Source organism: Haematobia irritans, chromosome 3, assembly GCF_050003625.1.
Source record: "Haematobia irritans isolate KBUSLIRL chromosome 3, ASM5000362v1, whole genome shotgun sequence".
NCBI classification, from domain to species: Eukaryota; Metazoa; Arthropoda; class Insecta; order Diptera; family Muscidae; genus Haematobia; species Haematobia irritans.
Genome location: NC_134399.1, coordinates 20,053,300 through 20,073,235, shown reverse-complemented (window position 1 = coordinate 20,073,235; position 19,936 = coordinate 20,053,300). Strand labels below are relative to the sequence as shown.

General features: G+C 26.0%; 1 protein-coding gene across 1 annotated transcript in view; it reads left to right on the top strand.

Annotated features, from left to right (window-relative positions):
- Positions 1–2,406: 2,406 nt before the first annotated feature.
- SmydA-4 (SET and MYND domain containing, arthropod-specific, member 4) overlaps positions 2,407–19,936 on the top strand; it is a 29,921-nt gene continuing 12,391 nt past the window's right edge. Inside the window, exon 1 of the mRNA XM_075300952.1 lies at positions 2,407–2,577. Within this exon, the coding sequence (XP_075157067.1) occupies positions 2,560–2,577 (18 nt within the window). The 5' untranslated portion in view covers positions 2,407–2,559. The remainder of the gene's footprint in view (positions 2,578–19,936) is intronic.

Here is a 19,936-nt window from a genome sequence, read left to right as displayed (position 1 = left end):
AATAATAATAATAATAATAATAATAATAATAATAATAATAATAATAATAATAATAATAATAATAATAATAATAATAATAATAATAATAATAATAATAATAATAATAATAATAATAATAATAATAATAATAATAATAATAATAATAATAATTATAATAATAATAATAATAATAATAATAATAATAATAATAATAATAATAATAATAATAACAAGTATATACAGCAGTAAGTTCGGCCGGGCCGAATCTTAAATACCCACCACCATGAACCAAATATTAGGGTTTCCTTTGAAATTTCAGGAGGGCTTGAGGACTTGAGGACACAACCCGAAGATAAATGTAAAGATTTCACCTATGAGGACTATATCAGATTCTGGATTTATAAGAACCATTTTTGTTTGAGGTTTAGAGGAATCATTAACATCTCTTGTAAGTGTGCAAGAAAATTATAAAATAACGTCTTGATTTGAAATCTTAAATCTGTAGAAGCAAAATCTGGAAATTTTACATTGAGTTTCAAGCAATTTTCATGATCAGTGCGCCTTCTACACCCTCAAGAAGTGAAGTCGGTCTATATGGAGGCATTACCAAATGGACCGATAAAAACTTAATCCGATACACGTTTTTGTGAGCCTAAAATACCAGAATATTTACAATTTCAGGCATATCAGATAAAAACTACGGTGTCTAGAAACCCAAGGAGTTAAATCGGGAGATCGTTCTTATGGGGGCTATACTAAAATATGGACCGATACTCACCATTTTCGGCACACCTCTTTGTGACCCGAAAATACCTCTAGATTTCCAATTTCAGGCAAATAGGATAAAAACTTCGGATTCTAGAAGCCCAAGAAGTAAAATTGGGGAATCGGTCTATATGGGAGCTATACCAAAATATGGATCGATACTCACCATTTTCGGCACACCTCTTTATGGTACTAAAATACCTCTAGATTTCCAATTTCAGACAAATTGGATAAAAACTACGGTTTCTATAAGCCCAAGACCCCAAATCGGGAGATCGGTCTATATGGGGGCTATACCAAAATATGGACCGATACTCACAATTTTTGGCACACATATTTGTGGTCCTACAATACCTCTAGATTTCCAATTTCAGGTAAATTGAATAAAAACTGCGGTTTCTATAAGCCCAAGAAGTAAAATCGGGAGATCGGTCTATATGGGGGCTATACCAAAATATGGACCGATACTCACAATTTTTGGCACACATATTTGTGGTCCTACAGTACCTCTAGATTTCCAAGTTCAGATAAATTGAATAAAAACTGCGGTTTCTATAAGCCCAAGAAGTAAAATCGGGAGATCGGTCTATATGGGGGCTATACCAAAATATGGACCGATACTCACAATTTTTGGCACACGTATTTGTGGTCCTACAATACCTCTAGATTTCCAATTTCAGGTAAATTGAATAAAAACTGCGTTTTCTATAAGCCCCAGAAGTAAAATCGGGAGATCGGTCTATATGGGGGCTATACCAAAATATGGACCGATACTCACAATTTTTGGCACACGTCTTTGTGGTCCTACAATACCTCTAGATTTCAAATTTCAGGTAAATTGAATAAAAACTGCGGTTTCTATAAGCCCAAGAAATAAAATCGGGAGATCGGTCTATATGGGGGCTATACCAAAACGTGGACCGATACTCACCATTTTTGGCACATCTCTTTATGGTCATAAAATACCTCCAGATTTCAAATTTCAGGCAAATTGGATAAAAACTACGATTTCTATAAGCCCAAGACCCCAAATCGGGAGGTCGGTTTATATGGGGACTATATCAAAACCTGGACCGATATAGCCCATCTTCGAACTTGACCTGCCTGCAGACAAAAGACGAGCTTGTGCAAAATTTCAGCACGATTGCTTCATTATTGAAGTCTGTAGCGTGATTACAACAGACAGACAGACAGACAGACAGACAGACAGACAGACAGACGGACAGACGGACATCGTTATATCGTCTTAGAATTTCTCCCTGATCAAGAATATATATACTTTATATAGTCGGAAATCGATATTTCGATGCGTTACAAACGGAATGACAAACTTATTATACCCCCGTCACCATTCTATGGTGGTGGGTATAATAATTTAAGTAAAATACGAAATTTGTATTTTAAATTTTATCGGTCCATTTCTAAAATTGGGAAAGATTTTCCTTAACTATTTCCAAGGGTTCAAATCTATTGTAGAGTTCTTCCCGTCTTTTTATAGTTTTTCTTTTCCCCCACTCATTTGCAGATCAAACCACATCCATTATAAAAATATTTGTCCCACTTTTATTACAAAAGAAAATCGATTCTTCATTCATGTGGCAACTCATGACCGAATGGCCGAATATTTCAAATAGAAATGTTTCTTCAGTTCTCACCCAACCATCAAGACAAAGAGACCAACGGCCAACACTATAAATAATTTTATTTCGGTTTTTTTTTCACGAAAATAAATTTTGAAAATTTTGTGAGAACAACAAGTGAAACGATTTTGAAGACTATAGCGACAACAAAAGTGTAAATCATTAAAAACAAAATATGCCGAATAAGAAAAATGTAATTAAAATGAAAAATATAAACAAAATGGAAATATGAGGGAAATGAAAACAAGAAATCAAAAATAATTTCATGCTCTGTGACAATTTGTAAAAAATAAATAAGAAAAAGTGAAAACTTTTTTAAAAAATCAAATGTCTAAAAAAATTTAAAAAAAATACTCAAAAATAAAAAAAATAATAATTTCTTTTTATATATAATTTTTTGTCGCTTTGAATTTAGTGCGTAAATGCATGCTGCATTACCTGAAGCTATTAGAAAATTGTATGGCTTTGGAAAGCTGCTACCATGCCTTGTGGTGTTTTGTTTTTCTTCTCTGAGAACATGGGTGTTTATTTATAAATTTATCCATCTACAATATCGTCGAATGGTGCTTTGAGTTTCAATATTTGTTGCGTTTCTAATATTTCGGATTTATTTATAATTTTCATTTTTTGAGACTGAGACCATATTGCCTATGTCCTCTCGCGTAAATTTTAAAAAAATTATAGATTTTCATATATTGGCTATTAAACGTTTCCAACAGAGAATTTTTTTTGGCAGCAAAAGCAATTGCTTTCAAGATGGTATTTACATGTAAATAAATTTCCCTGTGAACACCATGCGTATGCTGCCACTGAATACTTTAAAATGCCACATGTTGCATGCCGTACATTCGTTCAATTTTCATTTGACAGGTTTTCAAATGTGACAGTTTTGAGGATAGAAATTTTCAAAGACAATTTTGTCAATTTTCATTATAAAGCAAAATAAACTGGTAATTAAAGTTGCCTTATATATTTGAATGCAATTTTTTGGCTTGACAGGATCTTTGTCTATAGTATCTAATAATTTGCTTATTGGAGTAAGGAAAATTTTAAAATATATATACAATTAAAATTTTGACAAAATTTTTTATAGAAATAAAATTTTCTATAGATATAAAATTATTAGAAAATTTTCTATAGAAATTATATATTGACGAAATTTAATACAGAAATAAAATGTTCACAAAATTTTCTATGGAAATAAAATTTACAGAAAATTACCTATAGAAAGAAAATTTTCACAAAATTGTTCTGTAGAAATACAATTTTTGGAAAATTTCAAAAAAAAATTTTTTTTTGAGAAAATTTTCTATAGAATTAAAACTATGAGGTTATTTTCTATAGAAATAAAAATTTTAGGTTATTTTCTATAGAAATAAAATGAGAAAAATTTCTATAAAAATAAAATTGTGAGAAAGTTTTCTATAGAAATAAAATTTTGAAAAAATTTTCTATAGAAATAAAATTGTGAGAAAGTTTTCTATAGAAATAAAAATTTGAGAACATTTTCTATAGAAATAAAATTTTCAGAAAATTTTCTATAGAAATAATTTTTTTTTTAGAAAATTGTCTATAGAATTAAAATTTTGAAAAATTTGCTTATTGGAGTAAGGAAAACTTTAAAATATATATAGAATTAAAATTTTGACGAAATTTTATATAGAAATAAAAATTTTCTATAGATATAAAATTATTAGAAAATTTTCTATAGAAATTATATATTGACAAAATTTAATACGGAAATAAAATTTTCACAAAATTTTCTATGGAAATAAAATTTACAGAAAATTACCTATGGAAAGAAAATTTTCACAAAATTGTTCTGTAGAAATACAATTATTGTATAATTTTCTATAAAAAATAAAATTTTAAGAAAATTTTCTATAGAAATAAAACTTTGAGGTTATTTTCTATAGAAATAAAATGAGAAAATTTTCCATAAAAATAAAATTGTGAGAAAGTTTTCCATCGAAATAAAATTTTGAAAAAATTTTCTATAGAAATAAAATTTTCAGAAAATTTTCTATAGAAATAATTTTTTTTAGAAAATTGTCTATAGAATTTTAATTTTTAAAAAATTTCCTTATTGGAGTAAGGAAAATTTTAAAATATATATAAAATTAAAATTTTGACAAAATTTTCTATAGATATAAAATTAATAGAAAATTTTCTATAGAAATTATATATTGACGAAATTTAATACAGAAATAAAATTGTCACAAAATATTCTATGGAAATAAAATTTACAGAAAATTACCTAAAAAAAAAAAATTCACAAAATTTTTCTGTAGAAATACAATTTTTGGAAAATTTTCTATAAAAATAAAATTTTTAAAAAAAAAATTTATAGAAATAAGACTTTGAGGTTATTCTCTATAGAAATAAAAATATGAGGTTATTTCTATAGAAATAAAATGAGAAAATTTTCCATAAAAATAAAATTGTGAGAAAGTTTTCTATAGAAATAAAATTTTGAGAAAATTTTATATAGAAATAAAGTTTTGAGAAAATTTTGTATAGAAATATTTTTTATAGAAAATTGTCTATAGAAATAATGTGTTTAGAAAATTGTCTATAGAATTAAAACTTTTAAAAATTTGCTTATTGGAGTGAGGAAAATTTTAAAATATATATAAAATTAAAATTTTGACAATATTTTCTGTAGAAATAAAATTTTTCTATAGATATAAAATTATTAGAAAATTTTCTATAGAAATTATATATTGACGAAATTTAATATAGAAATAAAATTTTAACACAATTTTCTATAGAAATAAAATTTTCAGAAAATTATCTATAGAAAGAAAATTTTCACAAAATTGTTCTGTAGAAATACAATTTTGGGAAAATTTTCTATAAAAATAAAATTTTTAAAATAAGACTTTGAGGTTATTTTCTATAGAAATAAAATTTTAGGTTATTTTCTATAGAAATAAAATCAGAAAATTTTCTATAAAAATAAAATTGTGAGAAAGTTTTCTATAGAAATAAAATTTTGAGAAAATTTTCTATAGAAATAAAATTTTCAGAAAATTTTCTATAGAAATAATTTTTTTTAGAAAATCGTCTATAGAATTAAAATTTTGAAAAATTTGCTTATTGGATTAACGAAAATTTTAAAATATATACAAAAATTAACATTTTGTCAAAATTTTCTATGGAAATAAAAATTTTCTATAGATATAAAATTGTTAGAAAATTTCTATAGAAATTATATATTGACGAAATTTAATACAGAAATAAAATTTTCACAAAATTTTCTATAGAAATAACATTTTCAGCAAATTACCTATAGAAAGAAAATTTTCACAAAATTGTTCTGTAGAAATACAATTTTCGGAAAATTTTCTATAAAAATAAAATTTTGAGAACATTTTCTATAGAATTAAAACTTTGAGGTTATTTTTTATAGAAATAAAACTTTGAGGTTATTTTCTATAGAACGTTAGGTTAGGTTAGGTGGCAGCAGGTATCGAACCCACGACCTTGTGTATGCAAGGCAGGCATGCTAACCATTGCACCTCAGTGGCTCCCTATTTTCTATAGAAATAAAATGAGAAAATTTTCTATAAAAATAAAATTATGAGAAATTTTCTATAAAAATAAAATTGTGAGAAAGTTTTCTATAGAAATAAAATTTTGAGAAAATTTTCTATAGAAATAAAATTTTCAGAAAATTTTCTATAGAAATAAAATTTTCAGAAAATTTTCTATAGAAATAATTTATTTTAGAAAATTGTCTATAGAATTAAAATTTTAAAAAATTTGCTTATTGGAGTAAGGAAAATTTTAAAATATATATAAAATTAAATTTTGACAAAATTTTCTATAAAAATAAAAATTTTCTATAAATATAAAATTATTAGAAAATTTTCTATAGAAATTATATATTGACGAAATTTAATACAGAAATAAAATTTTCACAAAATTTTCTATGGAAATAAAATTTACAGAAAATTACCTATAGAAAGAAATTTTTCACAAAATTGTTCTGTAGAAATAAAATTTTTGGATAATTTTTTATAAAAATAAAATTTTTAAAAATTTTTTTATAGAAATAAGACTTTGAGGTTATTCTCTATAGAAATAAAAATTTGAGGTTATTTTCTATAGAAATAAAATGAGAAAATTTTCTACAAAAATTAAAATTGTGAGAAAATTTTCTATAGAAATAAAATTATGAGAAAATTTTCTATAGAAATAAAATTTTCAGAAAATTTTCTATAGAAATAAAATTTTCAGAAAATTTTCTATAGAAATAAAATTTTCAGAAAATTTTCTATAGAAATAAAATTTTCAGAAAATTTTCTATAGAAATAATTTTTTTTAGAAAATTGTCTATAGAATTAAAATTTTGAAAAATTTGCTTATTGAAGTAACGAAAATTTTAAAATATATACAAAAATTAACATTTTGTCAAAATTTTCTATGGAAATAAAAATTTTCTATAGATATAAAATTGTTAGAAAATTTTCTGTAGAAATTATATATTGACGAAATTTAATACAGAAATAAAATATTCACAAACTTTTCTATAGAAATAACATTTTCAGCAAATTACCTATAGAAAGAAAATTTTCACAAAATTGTTCTGTAGAAATACAATTTTCGGAAAATTTTCTATAAAAATAAAATTTTGAGAACATTTTCTATAGAATTAAAACTTTGAGGTTATTTTTTATAGAAATAAAACTTTGAGGTTATTTTCTATAGAAGGTTAGGTTAGGTTAGGTGGCAGCAGGAATCGAACCCACGACCTTGTGTATGCAAGGCGGGCATGCTAACCATTGCACCTCAGTGGCTCCCTATTTTCTATAGAAATAAAATGAGAAAATTTTCTATAAAAATAAAATTATGAGAAACTTTTCTATAAAAATAAAATTGTGAGAAAGTTTTCTATAGAAATAAAATTTTGAGAAAATTTTCTATAGAAATAAAATTTTCAGAAAATTTTCTATAGAAATAATTTATTTTAGAAAATTGTCTACAGAATTAAAATTTTAAAAAATTTGCTTATTGGAGTAAGGAAAATTTTAAAATATATATAAAATTAAATTTTGACAAAATTTTCTATAAAAATAAAAATTTTCTATAAATATAAAATTATTAGAAAATTTTCTATAGAAATTATATATTGACGAAATTTAATACAGAAATAAAATTTTCACAAAATTTTCTATGGAAATAAAATTTACAGAAAATTACCTATAGAAAGAAATTTTTCACAAAATTGTTCTGTAGAAATAAAATTTTTGGATAATTTTCTATAAAAATAAAATTTTTAAAAATTTTTTTATAGAAATAAGACTTTGAGGTTATTCTCTATAGAAATAAAAAATTTGAGGTTATTTTCTATAGAAATAAAATGAGAAAATTTTCTACAAAAATTAAAATTGTGAGAAAATTTTCTATAGAAATAAAATTTTGAGAAAATTTTATATAGAAATAAAGTTTTGAGAAAATTTTGTATAGAAATATTTTTTATAGCAAATTGTCTATAGAAATAATGTGTTTAGAAAATTGTCTATAGAATTAAAATTTTTAAAAATTTGCTTATTGGAGTACGGAAAATTTTAAAATATATATAAAATTAAAATTTTGACAAAATTTTCTATAGAAATAAAATTTTTCTATAGATATAAAATTATTAGAAAATTTTCTATAGAAATTACATATTGACGAAATTTAATACAGAAATAAAATTTTAAGAAAATTTTCTATAGAAATAAAATTTTCACAAAATTGTTCTGTAGAAATACAATTTTGGGAAAATTTTCTATAAAAATAAAAATAAAATTTTCTATAGAATTAAAATTTTGAGGTTATTTTCTATAGAAATAAAAATTTTAGGTTATTTTCTATATAAATAATATGAGAAAATTTTCTATAAAAATAAAATTGAGAGAAAGTTTTCTATAGAAATAAAATTTTGAGAAAATTTTCTATAGAAATAAAATTTTCAGAAAATTTTCTATAGAAATATTTTTTTTTAGAAAATTGTCTATAGAATTAAAATTTAGAAAAATTTGCTTATTGGAATAACGAAAATTTTAAAATATATACAAAAATTAAAATTTTGACAAAATTTTCTATAGAAATAAAAAATATAAAATCATTAGAAATTTTTCTATAGAAGTTATATATTGACGAAATTTAATACAGAAATAAAATTTTCACAAAAATTTCTATGGAAATAAAATTTACAGAAAATTACCTATAGAAAGAAAATTTTCTGTAGAAATACAATTTTTGGAAAATTTTCTATAAAAATAAAATTTTTAAAATTTTTTTATAGAAACAAGACTTTGATATTATTCTCTATAGAAATAAAATTTTCAGAAAATTTTCTATAGAAATAAAATTTTCAGAAAATTTTTTATAGAAATAAAATTTTCAGAAAATTTTCTATAGAAATAAAATTTTCAGAAAATTTTCTATAGAAATAAAATTTTCAGAAAATTTTCTATAGAAATAATTTTTTTAGAAAATTGTCTATAGAATTAAAATTTTGAAAACATTTTCTATAGAAATGATATTTTAACAAAATTTAATACAGAAATAAAATGTTCCCAAAATATTTTATAGAAAGAACATTTTCACAAAATTGTTCTATAGAAATACAATTTTGAGAAAATTTTCTATAGAAATAAAATTTTCAGAAAATTTTCTATAGAAAAAAAATATTGAGAAAATTTTCTATAGAAATTATATATTGACAAAATTTAATAAGAAATAAAATGTTCACATAATTTTCTATAGAAATACAATTTTCAGAAAATTTTCCATAGAAATAAAATTTTGAGAAATTTTTTTTATGGAAATAAAAGTTTGAGAAAATTTTCTATAGTATTAAAATTTTGAGAACATTTTCTGTAGAAATTATATATTAACAAAATTTAATACAGAAATAAAATGTTCACAAAATTTTTTATAGAAAGAAAATTTTCACAAAATTCTTCTATAGAAATACAATTTGAGAAAATTTTCTATAGAAATAAAATTTTGAGAAAAATTTCCATTAAAAAAAAAATTGAAATAATTTTCTATACGAATAAAATTGTGAGAAAGTTTTGTATGAAAATAAAATTGTGAGAAAGTTTTCTATAGAAATAAAATTTTGAGAAAATTTTCTATAAAAATAAAAATTCTATAAAAATTTTTTATAGAAATAAAAGTATGAGAAAATTTTGTATAGAAGAAAAATTTTCACAACATTTTCTGTAGAAACGAAATTTTGAGAGAATTTTTTGTAGAAGTAAAATTTTCAGAATATTTTCCATAGATATAAAATTTTAAAAATTTTTAAAATAAAATTTTGAGAAAATTAATATTTATAATTTAATACCGAAATAAAATTTTCACATAATTTTCTATAGAAATAAAATTGTGAGATTTTTTTTAAGAAGTACAATTTTGAATAAAATTTTCTATAGAAATAAAAGTTTAGAAACATTTTTTATAGAAATAAAATTTTAGGAAAACTTTTTATAGAAATAAAAGTTTGAGAAAAATTTGTAGAGAAGTACTATTTTGACAAAATTTTCTGTAGAAACAAAATTTTCAGAAAATGTTCAATAGAAGTAAAATTTTCTACAGTGTTAATATTTTTAATAAAACTTTTTATAGAAATAAAAGTTTGAGAAAGTTTTGTATAGAAGTACAATTTTGACAAAATTTTCTGTAGAAATAAAATTTTCGGAAATTTTTCCATAGAAGTAAAATTTTCAGAAAATTTTCTATAGTGTTAATATTTTTAGTAAAGTCTAAATGTGGTTTGGTATTCCGAATATCTCTCCTACAACGGACAAACGTTTCTCGTTAAATATGCCAGAGGAATTCAAATCAGTTATTGTAGTAAAACCTTATCAAACCCAACATATCCATATGGACCTACGAAATCTACAGTATTTTCTTGATACTATAGTTCCCTATTCCTGTGACGAATGTTCCCCTTCCCTTATGAAAACCCTGGATGGTTTTCGGCGAAAGAAATTAAGGCATCCATAAAACTATTTTGACACAAATTTTCGCACTCACAATTAGCCCTCTTAGATAAATCCTAATTGACTTGTGATGATAGCACCTAAGTCTTTGGCATTTCCAAACCATGCAGCCTATAGACATGACAATAAATCTTTAAGGCTTACCTATTTCTTCCCTCCCAGCTTCAAATGAAATCAATTTTCCATGCCATAGATTGGGATACTCTCCATTGCAATCAAAACAACCGCAATTTGCCAAAGCTAATGCTAACGACAAGGAAACTATTCAAGAGATGCGCGTGCCAAACATTTATAAATATCCGCATTTCCACTGGCAATCTTCGGCTGGTTTGCTTGTTGACTGGCTGTCTTCCCATTTGGCAGTGGTGCGTGCGTGCTTTGCAACCACAATTTGTGAAAATAATTAGCGAGACAAGGAGCAACAGCCTTCGCGGCGGCTCGACATTAACAAACAGCATCAGCAACACTGAAAAGGGCAAATTGCTTGTTGAACACGGCATCAGCATCAGCATGACAAGATTTATCTATTGACGTTGCCAGCCAATAACATGTGTCGACCCGCTCAATTACCCTGGCTCTGATCAAGACAACGATGTTAATTTTTTTTATTTTTTTTTTTGCTATTTTGATGTTGGGGTTCCTATACCTGTACTAACTCAGCGAAATAGGGGCAATCATCCTAGACATTAACCATTCCATTTTCATCTATGTAATCATGCACAATGGGAGGGATATGGAAATATTTGACATTTTTTAAGGTTCTCAGAGTAGAGTTACCTTTATGCCTCTTTTATAGTAAATTTGACACTTTTTGTAAGCCCCAATATATTTTGCCCCTAAATGCCATACTTTTTACAATTTTGTGCCATTTGGGCCACTTTTTAATCAATTCCTTTTGTAGTGCAATATTTTTCATAGAATTTTTTCTGGAATGAATTTTTAATTTCAAGGATTTATTTTCGAAGAAATTGAGGAAAAACGCGACATTATAATTCCATAGAAAATTTAATTTAATTCGTGGTTTTGTTTCTAATTTTAAAAATAGTGTCACTTTCTATTTCAAGTGATACTTTTTGTGCTACATTTTAGAAATTTTCAAAGGCAACGCTAAAAAATAATTGAAGTTACTCGTCAAAAACAAGATTTGGCAGCACTTTTTCCTTGACATGCCATAAAGGTTTTTTATACCTCTAGAACTTAGTGATATGGCGACAATCATCCTGGACTTTAACCATCCCAGGATATACAATGGAATGGGTAAGGAAATATTTAAAAAGTTTAAAGTCGAACTTGGAGATTGATGTTCATCCACATCGCTGCTCATACTAGAGTTACCATTATGTCACTTTAATAACAAATGTGCCACTTTTCTCAGCGATGATATTTTTGTCAATTAATGACATACATTTTACATTTAAGTGCCTCCGTTTTGCCATGCTATTTTTCATTCCAGATGTGATCGGTGCCAGTGTAACCGATCTGCCACCTTTCGTTGACAATTTGCCAATTTTAAGCCATAATTTTGCTGTGTTGTGCCACTTTAATATATTGACATAAATTTATTCACCAAATTTTCTATAGAAATACAACTTTTGAGATTTTTTTTATAGAAATACAATTTTACAAAATTTTTAAAAAAATTTTCTATAGAAACAAAATTTTGAGAAAAGTTTCTATAGAAATAACATTTTAAGAAAATCTTCTATAGAAATAAAATTTTGACAAAATTTTCAAAAAAAAATTTAAATTAAAAAAACTCCATAGAAATAAAATTTTGAGAAAATATTCCATACGCTCAAAAAAAAGTTTACTTGGATCCAAAGATTTTGATCTTCCCTTAAGGATTTTGGTATTGATTCCGAGCCAATGATGCGGCTTCTTCAAAATAAAGACATTTTTAGCGACCTATCTGGCTTTAAATCTAAGACCAATAAAATTAAAATTAGGATACAGATTTCATTTATCAAATTTTTATTCCCTTTTTCGCGGTTTATTAATAAAGGTACTCACGTAAAAACAAATGCCAGTTTAAAAATCCAAATTACAACGGATACTTCAGAGTAAAAAATGTTTTCTTAATTCCAAAAAAACTTTCAACCAAAGATACTAAATCCTCAAAATAAGTCTTAGCCTATATTTGAAGAACTTTTATCTTAAATTTAAAGTTTCAATATTTCAGTTGATTTAAGGAAAATTTCTTTAAATCAAAAATGTGTTTCTTTACTTTAAGGAAAATTAGCCCTAGTTCAGAGACATGGGCAAAGTTGCAATATTTGTGTCCTAAATTTACTGAAAAAAATTTTTGAGGCAAAGATTATAAACTTTATTTTAATTAAAATTGCATTACTTTTAAGAAATTTGTCCTTAATATTTTGAAAATTTTGCATCACGTAAATATTTTTCCAGTGTAGCAAGAGAAGAATGTTCTATAAAAATAAAATTTTGACAAATTTTTCTATAGAAATAGAATTTCAAGAAAAATTTTCTATAGGAATAAAATTTTCAGATAATTTGCTATAGAAATGAAATTTTGACAAAATTTTCCTTGGAAGTAAAATTTTTACATAATTTTACATGGAAATAAAAGTTTGACAACATTGTCTATAGAAATTAAATGTTCCTTAGAAAAAAACATGTTCAGAAAATTTTCTACAGAAACAAAATGTTGATAACAATGTTCAATAGAAATAAAATATAAAAAAAAATCTACAGAAATACAATTTTTAAAAAGTTTTTATAGAAATAAAATTTTCAGAAAATTTTTGGCTAGAAATAAAATTTTCAGAAAATAAAATTTTGACAGAATTTTCTATAAAAATAAAATTTTCAGAAAATTTTCTATAGAAATAAAATTTTCAGAAAATTTTCTATAGAAATAAATTTTAATTATTGTTGTTTTTGATTTCAGCTTAAAACCATGCATTGACTAAACTATAAGTGTAGCTTAACCAACAGAGGAAAAGAATGTTTGTCAAATTTATTTGTGCAACGCCCTATAGACTGCAATATGGTTGCATGGACACACGTTTCGGAATTACCACATTCCTCATCAGCATCCTCAACTTTTTGACAAAATTTCCTATAGAAATAAATTTTTGATAAAATTAAATAAAAATTAAATAATATAAAAATATTTTTTTTGCTAAATTTTCTATACAAATACGTTTTTAACAAAATTTTATATAGAAATAAAATTGTTATAAAATTTTCTATAGAAATAAAATTTTGACAACATTTTCTATAAACATAAAATTTTAACAAAATTTCCTATAAAAATAAAAATTTCTATAGAAATAAAATTTTCAGAAAATTTTCTTTAGAAATAGAATTTTGAGGAAATTTTCTATAGAAATAAAATTTTGAGAAAATTTCCTATAGGCGTAAAATTTTGACAAAGTGTTCTACAGAAATATATTTTCTTTAAAAAAATGTTGATAAAATTTTCTATAAAAATAAAATGTTAATAAAATTTTCTATAGAAATAAAATGTTGACAACATTTTTTATAGAAATAAGGTTTGGTCAAAATTTTCTAGAGAAATAAATTTTTGACAAAATTTTCTATAGAAATAAATTCTTAACAAAATTTTCTGTAAAACTAAAATATTCAGAAAATTTTCTATAGAAATAAAATTTTGAGAAAATTTTCCATAGCAAGAGAGAAATATTCTATAGAAATAAAATTTTAACAAAATTTTCTATAGAAATAGAACTTCAAGAAAATTTTTCTATAGGAATAATATTTTCAGATAATTTTCTATAGAAATGAAATTTTGACAAAATTTTCCATGGAAATAAAATTTTGACATAATTTTCAATGGAAATAAAGGTTTGAAAACATTGTCTATAGAAATTAAATGTTCTTTAGAAAAAAATGTTCAGAAACTTGTCTACAGAAATAAAATTTTGATAACAATGTTCAATAGAAATAAAATATAAAAAAAAAATTTCTACAGAAAAAAAAATATTTTAAAATTTTTGTAGAAATAAAATTTTCAGAATATAAAATTTTGATAGAATTTTCTATAAAAATAAAATTTTCAGAAAATTTTCTATAGAAATAAATTTTAATTATTGTTGTTTTTGATTTCAGCTTTCATGCATAGTGCATTGACTAAACTACAAGTGTAGCTTAACCAACATAGGAAAATAAAGTTTGTCAAATTTATTTGTGCAATATGGTTGGATGGACACACGTTTCGGAATTACCACATTCCTCATCAGCATCCTCTAATTTTTGACAAAATTTCCTATAATAAATTTTTGACAATATTTTCTATAAATATTAATTTTCTGCAGAAATAAATTTTTTGCAAAAATTTCTATACAAATACGTTTTTAACTCTACGATAGGCGATAAGCTTTCGATCACTAAGCGCTCAAAGTCAAATTTGGTCTGGCCAGACCAAGTAGCCTATCCTAGGGTTAACAAAATTTTATATAGAAAGAAAACTTTGCCAAAATTTTCTATAGAAATAAAATTTTCACAAAAATTTATATAAACATAAAATTTTGGTAAAATTTTCTATAGAAATAAAATTTTGACAAAATTTTCTATAGACATAAAATTTTAACAAAATTTTCTATAGACATAAAATTTTTACAAAATTTTCTATAAAAATAAAATTTTCAGAAAATTTTCTATAGAAATAAAATTTTTAGAAAATTTTCTATAGAAATAAAATTTTCAGAAAATTTTCTTTAGAAATAATATTTTGAGAAAATTTTCTATGGAAATAAAATTTTGAGAAAATTTTTATGAACACAAAATTTTCTATAGAAATAAAATTTTCTTTAGAAATAGAATTTTGAGAAAATTTTCTATAGAAATAAAATTTTGAGAAAATTTTCAATAGACATAAAATTTTTACAAAGTTTTCTACAGAAATAAATTTTCTTTAAAAAAATTTCTATAAAAAAAAATGTTGATAAAATTTTCTATAAAATTAAATGTTGATAAAATTTTCCATAGAAATAAAATTTTCACAAAAATTTATATAAACATAATATTTTGGTAAATTTTTCTATAGAAATAAGGTTTTGTCAAAATTTTCTAGGGAAATAAATTTTTGACAAACTTTTCTATAGAAATAAATTCTTAACAAAATTTTCTATAAAAATAAAATATTCAGAAAATTTTCTATAGAAATAAAATTTTGAGAAAATTTTCTATAGCTATAAAATTTTGAGAAAATTGTCTATAGAAATAAAATTTTGAAAACATTTTCTATAAAAATAATTTGTGAGAAAATTTTCTATACAAAACGAAAATTTTTTGTATAAATCAAATTTTCAGAAATTTTTGATTTATATAGAAAAATTTTTTCAAAAAATGTTTTACAGAAATAAACTTTTTTAACAAATTTTCTTTAGAAATAAAATTTTGAGAAATCTTACTTTTTAAATAAAATTTTGACAACATTTTGTATAGAAAAACAATTTTAACAAAATTTTCTACAAAAATTAATTTTTTGCAAAATTTTCTATAGATATAAATTGTGACATTTTCTATAGAAATAAATTTTGAAAAAAGTTTTCTATAAAAATAAAAATAGAATTTTGACAAAAACATCTTTTGAAATAAAATTTTGACAAAAATTTCTTTTGAAATAAAATTTTGACAAAATGTTTTAGAGAAATAAAATTTTGACAAAATTTTCAATAGAATTGAAATTTTGAAGAAATTTTGCGTGGAAATAAAATTTCGACAATATTTTCTATAAAAATTACATTTGCAGAAAATATTTTATGAAAATACAATTTTCAGAAAATTTTCTACAAAAATAAAATTTTACGAAAATTTTCTATAGAAAAAAATTTTCTATAGAAATAATTTTCAGAGAATTTTTCAGAATTACATTTCCTCTATTGGTTAAGATACCCTTGTAGTTTAGCCAATTCATGGTTTTAAGCTGAAATCAAAAAACAACAATAGGGCTTGAAGAATAAACCAACAATAACAAACAAAACGAAAGAATTTTTTATAGAAATAAAACTTTTAGAACGCTTTCTAAAAAACAAATGTCCGAAAATTTTCTATAGAAATAAAATTATGAGGAAATTTTCTATAAAAATAAAATTTTGAGGAAATTTTCTATAGAAATAAAATTTTAAGAAATTTATCTATAATTTTCTATAGAAATAAAAAAAAAACTTCTAAAAAAATAATTTCTTCGAAAGAAACATTTTTTTGTAATAAGTTAACTGCAAAAATTTGATCAATCACTGCAAATTGAGATATTTTATTTGCCACCTTTTTGTGTAATTTTTTTTTTTTTTAATTTTGAGAGATTATTTTGTATTCAATCTAATCGTGAATGAATCTTATCCACTGTGCCTTGATGATAAACAAACCACCTGTTGCACAGATTCATGCTGGCATCTCCATCATGCGGCAGCCACCATACATTAAATGAGATTTTAATAGCAGCAACTTGGGTGATGGTAAATAAGCATAAAATTAAGGAAACTCTGGGAAAACAGTGAAACGCTATGGAAAACTTCAGCGTCGCTAGCAAGTAAAAGACACAATTCAATTAGGCACAAAAAACGTTGCCAAAGTGTGAATATGTGTTGGGTGCTATTCAGAGAAAGGGAGTGTCAGGGAGAATGTGAGAGAGAGGAGAAAACGAAGATAGGTATTCGCTTCTGCAACATTGTATACAAAATGTAATGATGAACACTAAAAAGAACCTTATGTTTGGATGTCGAATATGTTGTCCTACATTTTTTCAACGAATAGGTGAACTGGTTTTCGCATACGATGAAATATTTGAAACTATGCCAAATATTTACTTGAAAATATTTTATAAAATATTTATAGCGATAACATCAATTTGCTTCATTGCTAATAGAAATGATAGATCGGTTGGTAGGGCTGCCATGTTTCGTTCTTTTACATGAAGGCCCTGGACTCTCTCGTTGCATCTATCCAAGTTCTGTAGTGCCATAATCTCACAGATCGATGAATGAACTCTACGTTTTCTCAGTGAGGAAGGTCAAAAGATTTCACACCCCATTGACTGTCGGTTAACAGTTAACGATACCCAATAAAAACTTAACCCCAGTGTAAATTTTCGGTCTCGGAACCGCTTTATCATTACATCGAGGTAAAGCCAATCCTGGAAGGTCAAAAGATTTCATACCCCACTGACTGTCGGTTTTTTAGTTACAGTTAACGATACCCAATAAAAACTTAAACTGTGTGACCCCGGTGTATATTTTCCGTCTCGGAACCGCTTTATCGTTACATCGAGGTGAAGCCAATCATGGCTCATGCTTTTGTGTCTCGCTTCCATTTCTCACATTGCATGTCGACCTTCCAAAAATGGCTCCCACATGTCTGTCTGCAGCCTCTCAGTACCTCTCGTTTTGTAGCGTCTGGATTACTATATTTCGGGGGGAGACAAAACAGACCCCATTTTCGAGTTTTCTGCGTCGTTTTTCGATGTGGACCCCGCCGTGGCTCATGTCCATGTCTTACTTAGTCTGCGTCCAGAAGCCCGCTTTCCTTTCTCGCATTGCAAATTAATGTCCATCTTTTTGATGCGAGAAACGTGTTCCACATATCTGCCTACAGTCTCCCAATACATCTCATTTAGTAACATTTTGTGGACTATATTTCGGCGGAGTGGGAAGACACACTTTCTAGAACAAATTTCATTTCTATTTGATAGAAGCTGTAAATAACCCCAGAAAATTGCCACCCCATCATATTATCTGAAGACAAGTCCTCTAACCCCCAATGTAAAAATATCACTAAACACGAAAAATCCCTTAGTCCGACAACACTGGTTCGAGGAATTGAGCTACTTCTACTAGATGCCTCCAGAGTGAAGTAGGAGTCAGGTCTGTCGGACAGAGAAACGTTTTGCTCCGGTAAATAGTACCTGTCTGTAGATAACGGATCGCAATTGGAATAGGACCAATCTGGTCTATCTAGGCAGTTAGGTAGGTTGGGTGCCACCGTGGTGAATAACCTAAGTAGGTTAGGTTAGGTTGCAGCCCGATGTATCAGGCTCACTTAGACTATTCAGTCCATTGTGATACCACAGTGGTGAACTTCTCTCTTATCACAGACTGCTGCCCGATTCAATGTTAACCTCAAAGCCAAGGGACCTCCTTTTTATAGCCGAGTCCGAAGGGCGTTCCACATTGCAGTGAAAGCACTTACAGAAGTTTTGCACGACTCAGAAATGTCACTGAGGTGGGATAATCCACCGCTGGAAATTTCTTGGTGTTCGGTCGAAGCAGGAATCGGACACACGATCTTGTGTATGCAGGGCGGGCATGCTAACCATTGCACCACGGTGGGTTCCTAACATTAGGCAGCTATCTCTCATATTCGTTGATGGATAGTAGCCTTGTCACCAATACAAAGCTGTACTGATAGGATGAAATTGTTTTGAAAAACGCTGCTGTATTCGCTGCCTGCAATGTCGTACCTATTTTTAACCCTTCTAATGTCGAACCAGTTGGACTTGCACCTTTCAAAAGGTGCATTCCTTGAGATGACATGTATAGGGGTGGCTCTACAATGTCTACGTACCTGGAGATATCTTATCATAGCTGGAATAATATCGATCTGGCAGCCATCTCTCATCTTCGCTGAATTATGGTCGTGTCAGAAAACAATGCTGTACTGATAGGATGAAAATGCCTTCGGAAGCGCTGTTGCCTCCAATACCGTCCTTCATCTTTCTACACTGATATTGCAGATTAGGTCGTTGTTTGCCTTACTTTAAGTGAAATAGTTTGCGTGGTTTACCCCACTGAATTTTATTATTTGATGATGGATGAGGTAGAGAATTATCAAAACCGGTAGAAATTGCTTTCGGAAAATGACCTTGGACCCTTCAAAGGTGCCTTTCTTAAAGTGATATGGTTTGGATGGTCTATATCACTGCACTTGATTAGTTGCTGTTGGGTGAGGACTACAATAATCAAAAACGTGGTCGACGAAAATCATAAAGCGTTGAAAATTAATTTTGGAAATGTAGTCCGCAGCCTCTCCACTGGTACGCAGATTAGTGGATTGATTGTTTTTTGCTTCTGAAGTTGAACCAAATGGCCTTGGACCTTTCAAAGGGCGCCTTTCTTAAGGTTACATGGCTTGGATGATTTACCCCACTGCAATTTATTATCAAAAGCAGTGGAGCGGTGATAATTGTGTGCGAATACGCTGTACATTCTTACTGCCTCTTCACTGGTATCACAGTTTAGGCGATTGGTTGTTTAGCCCTTCGGAAATCGAACCAGATGTCTGTGGACCTTTCAAAGAACTATCAAAACCGGTTTACCATAAGCGGTTCCTTTCTGAAGGTGGCATGGTTTAACCCACTGCAATTTATTAGTTGGTGTTGGATGAGATGTAGAATGTATAAAACGGGTAGACCAAACGCAGTGGACCGTGTTTTCCACTTGCACTGATTGTCGATTTTTCTCACAATCCCATTTTTGGAGAGAGACCAAAAAAAAGGTTTGGATGTTTTTATACCCTCCACCATAGGATGGGGGGTATATTAACTTTGTCATTCCGTTTGTAACACAT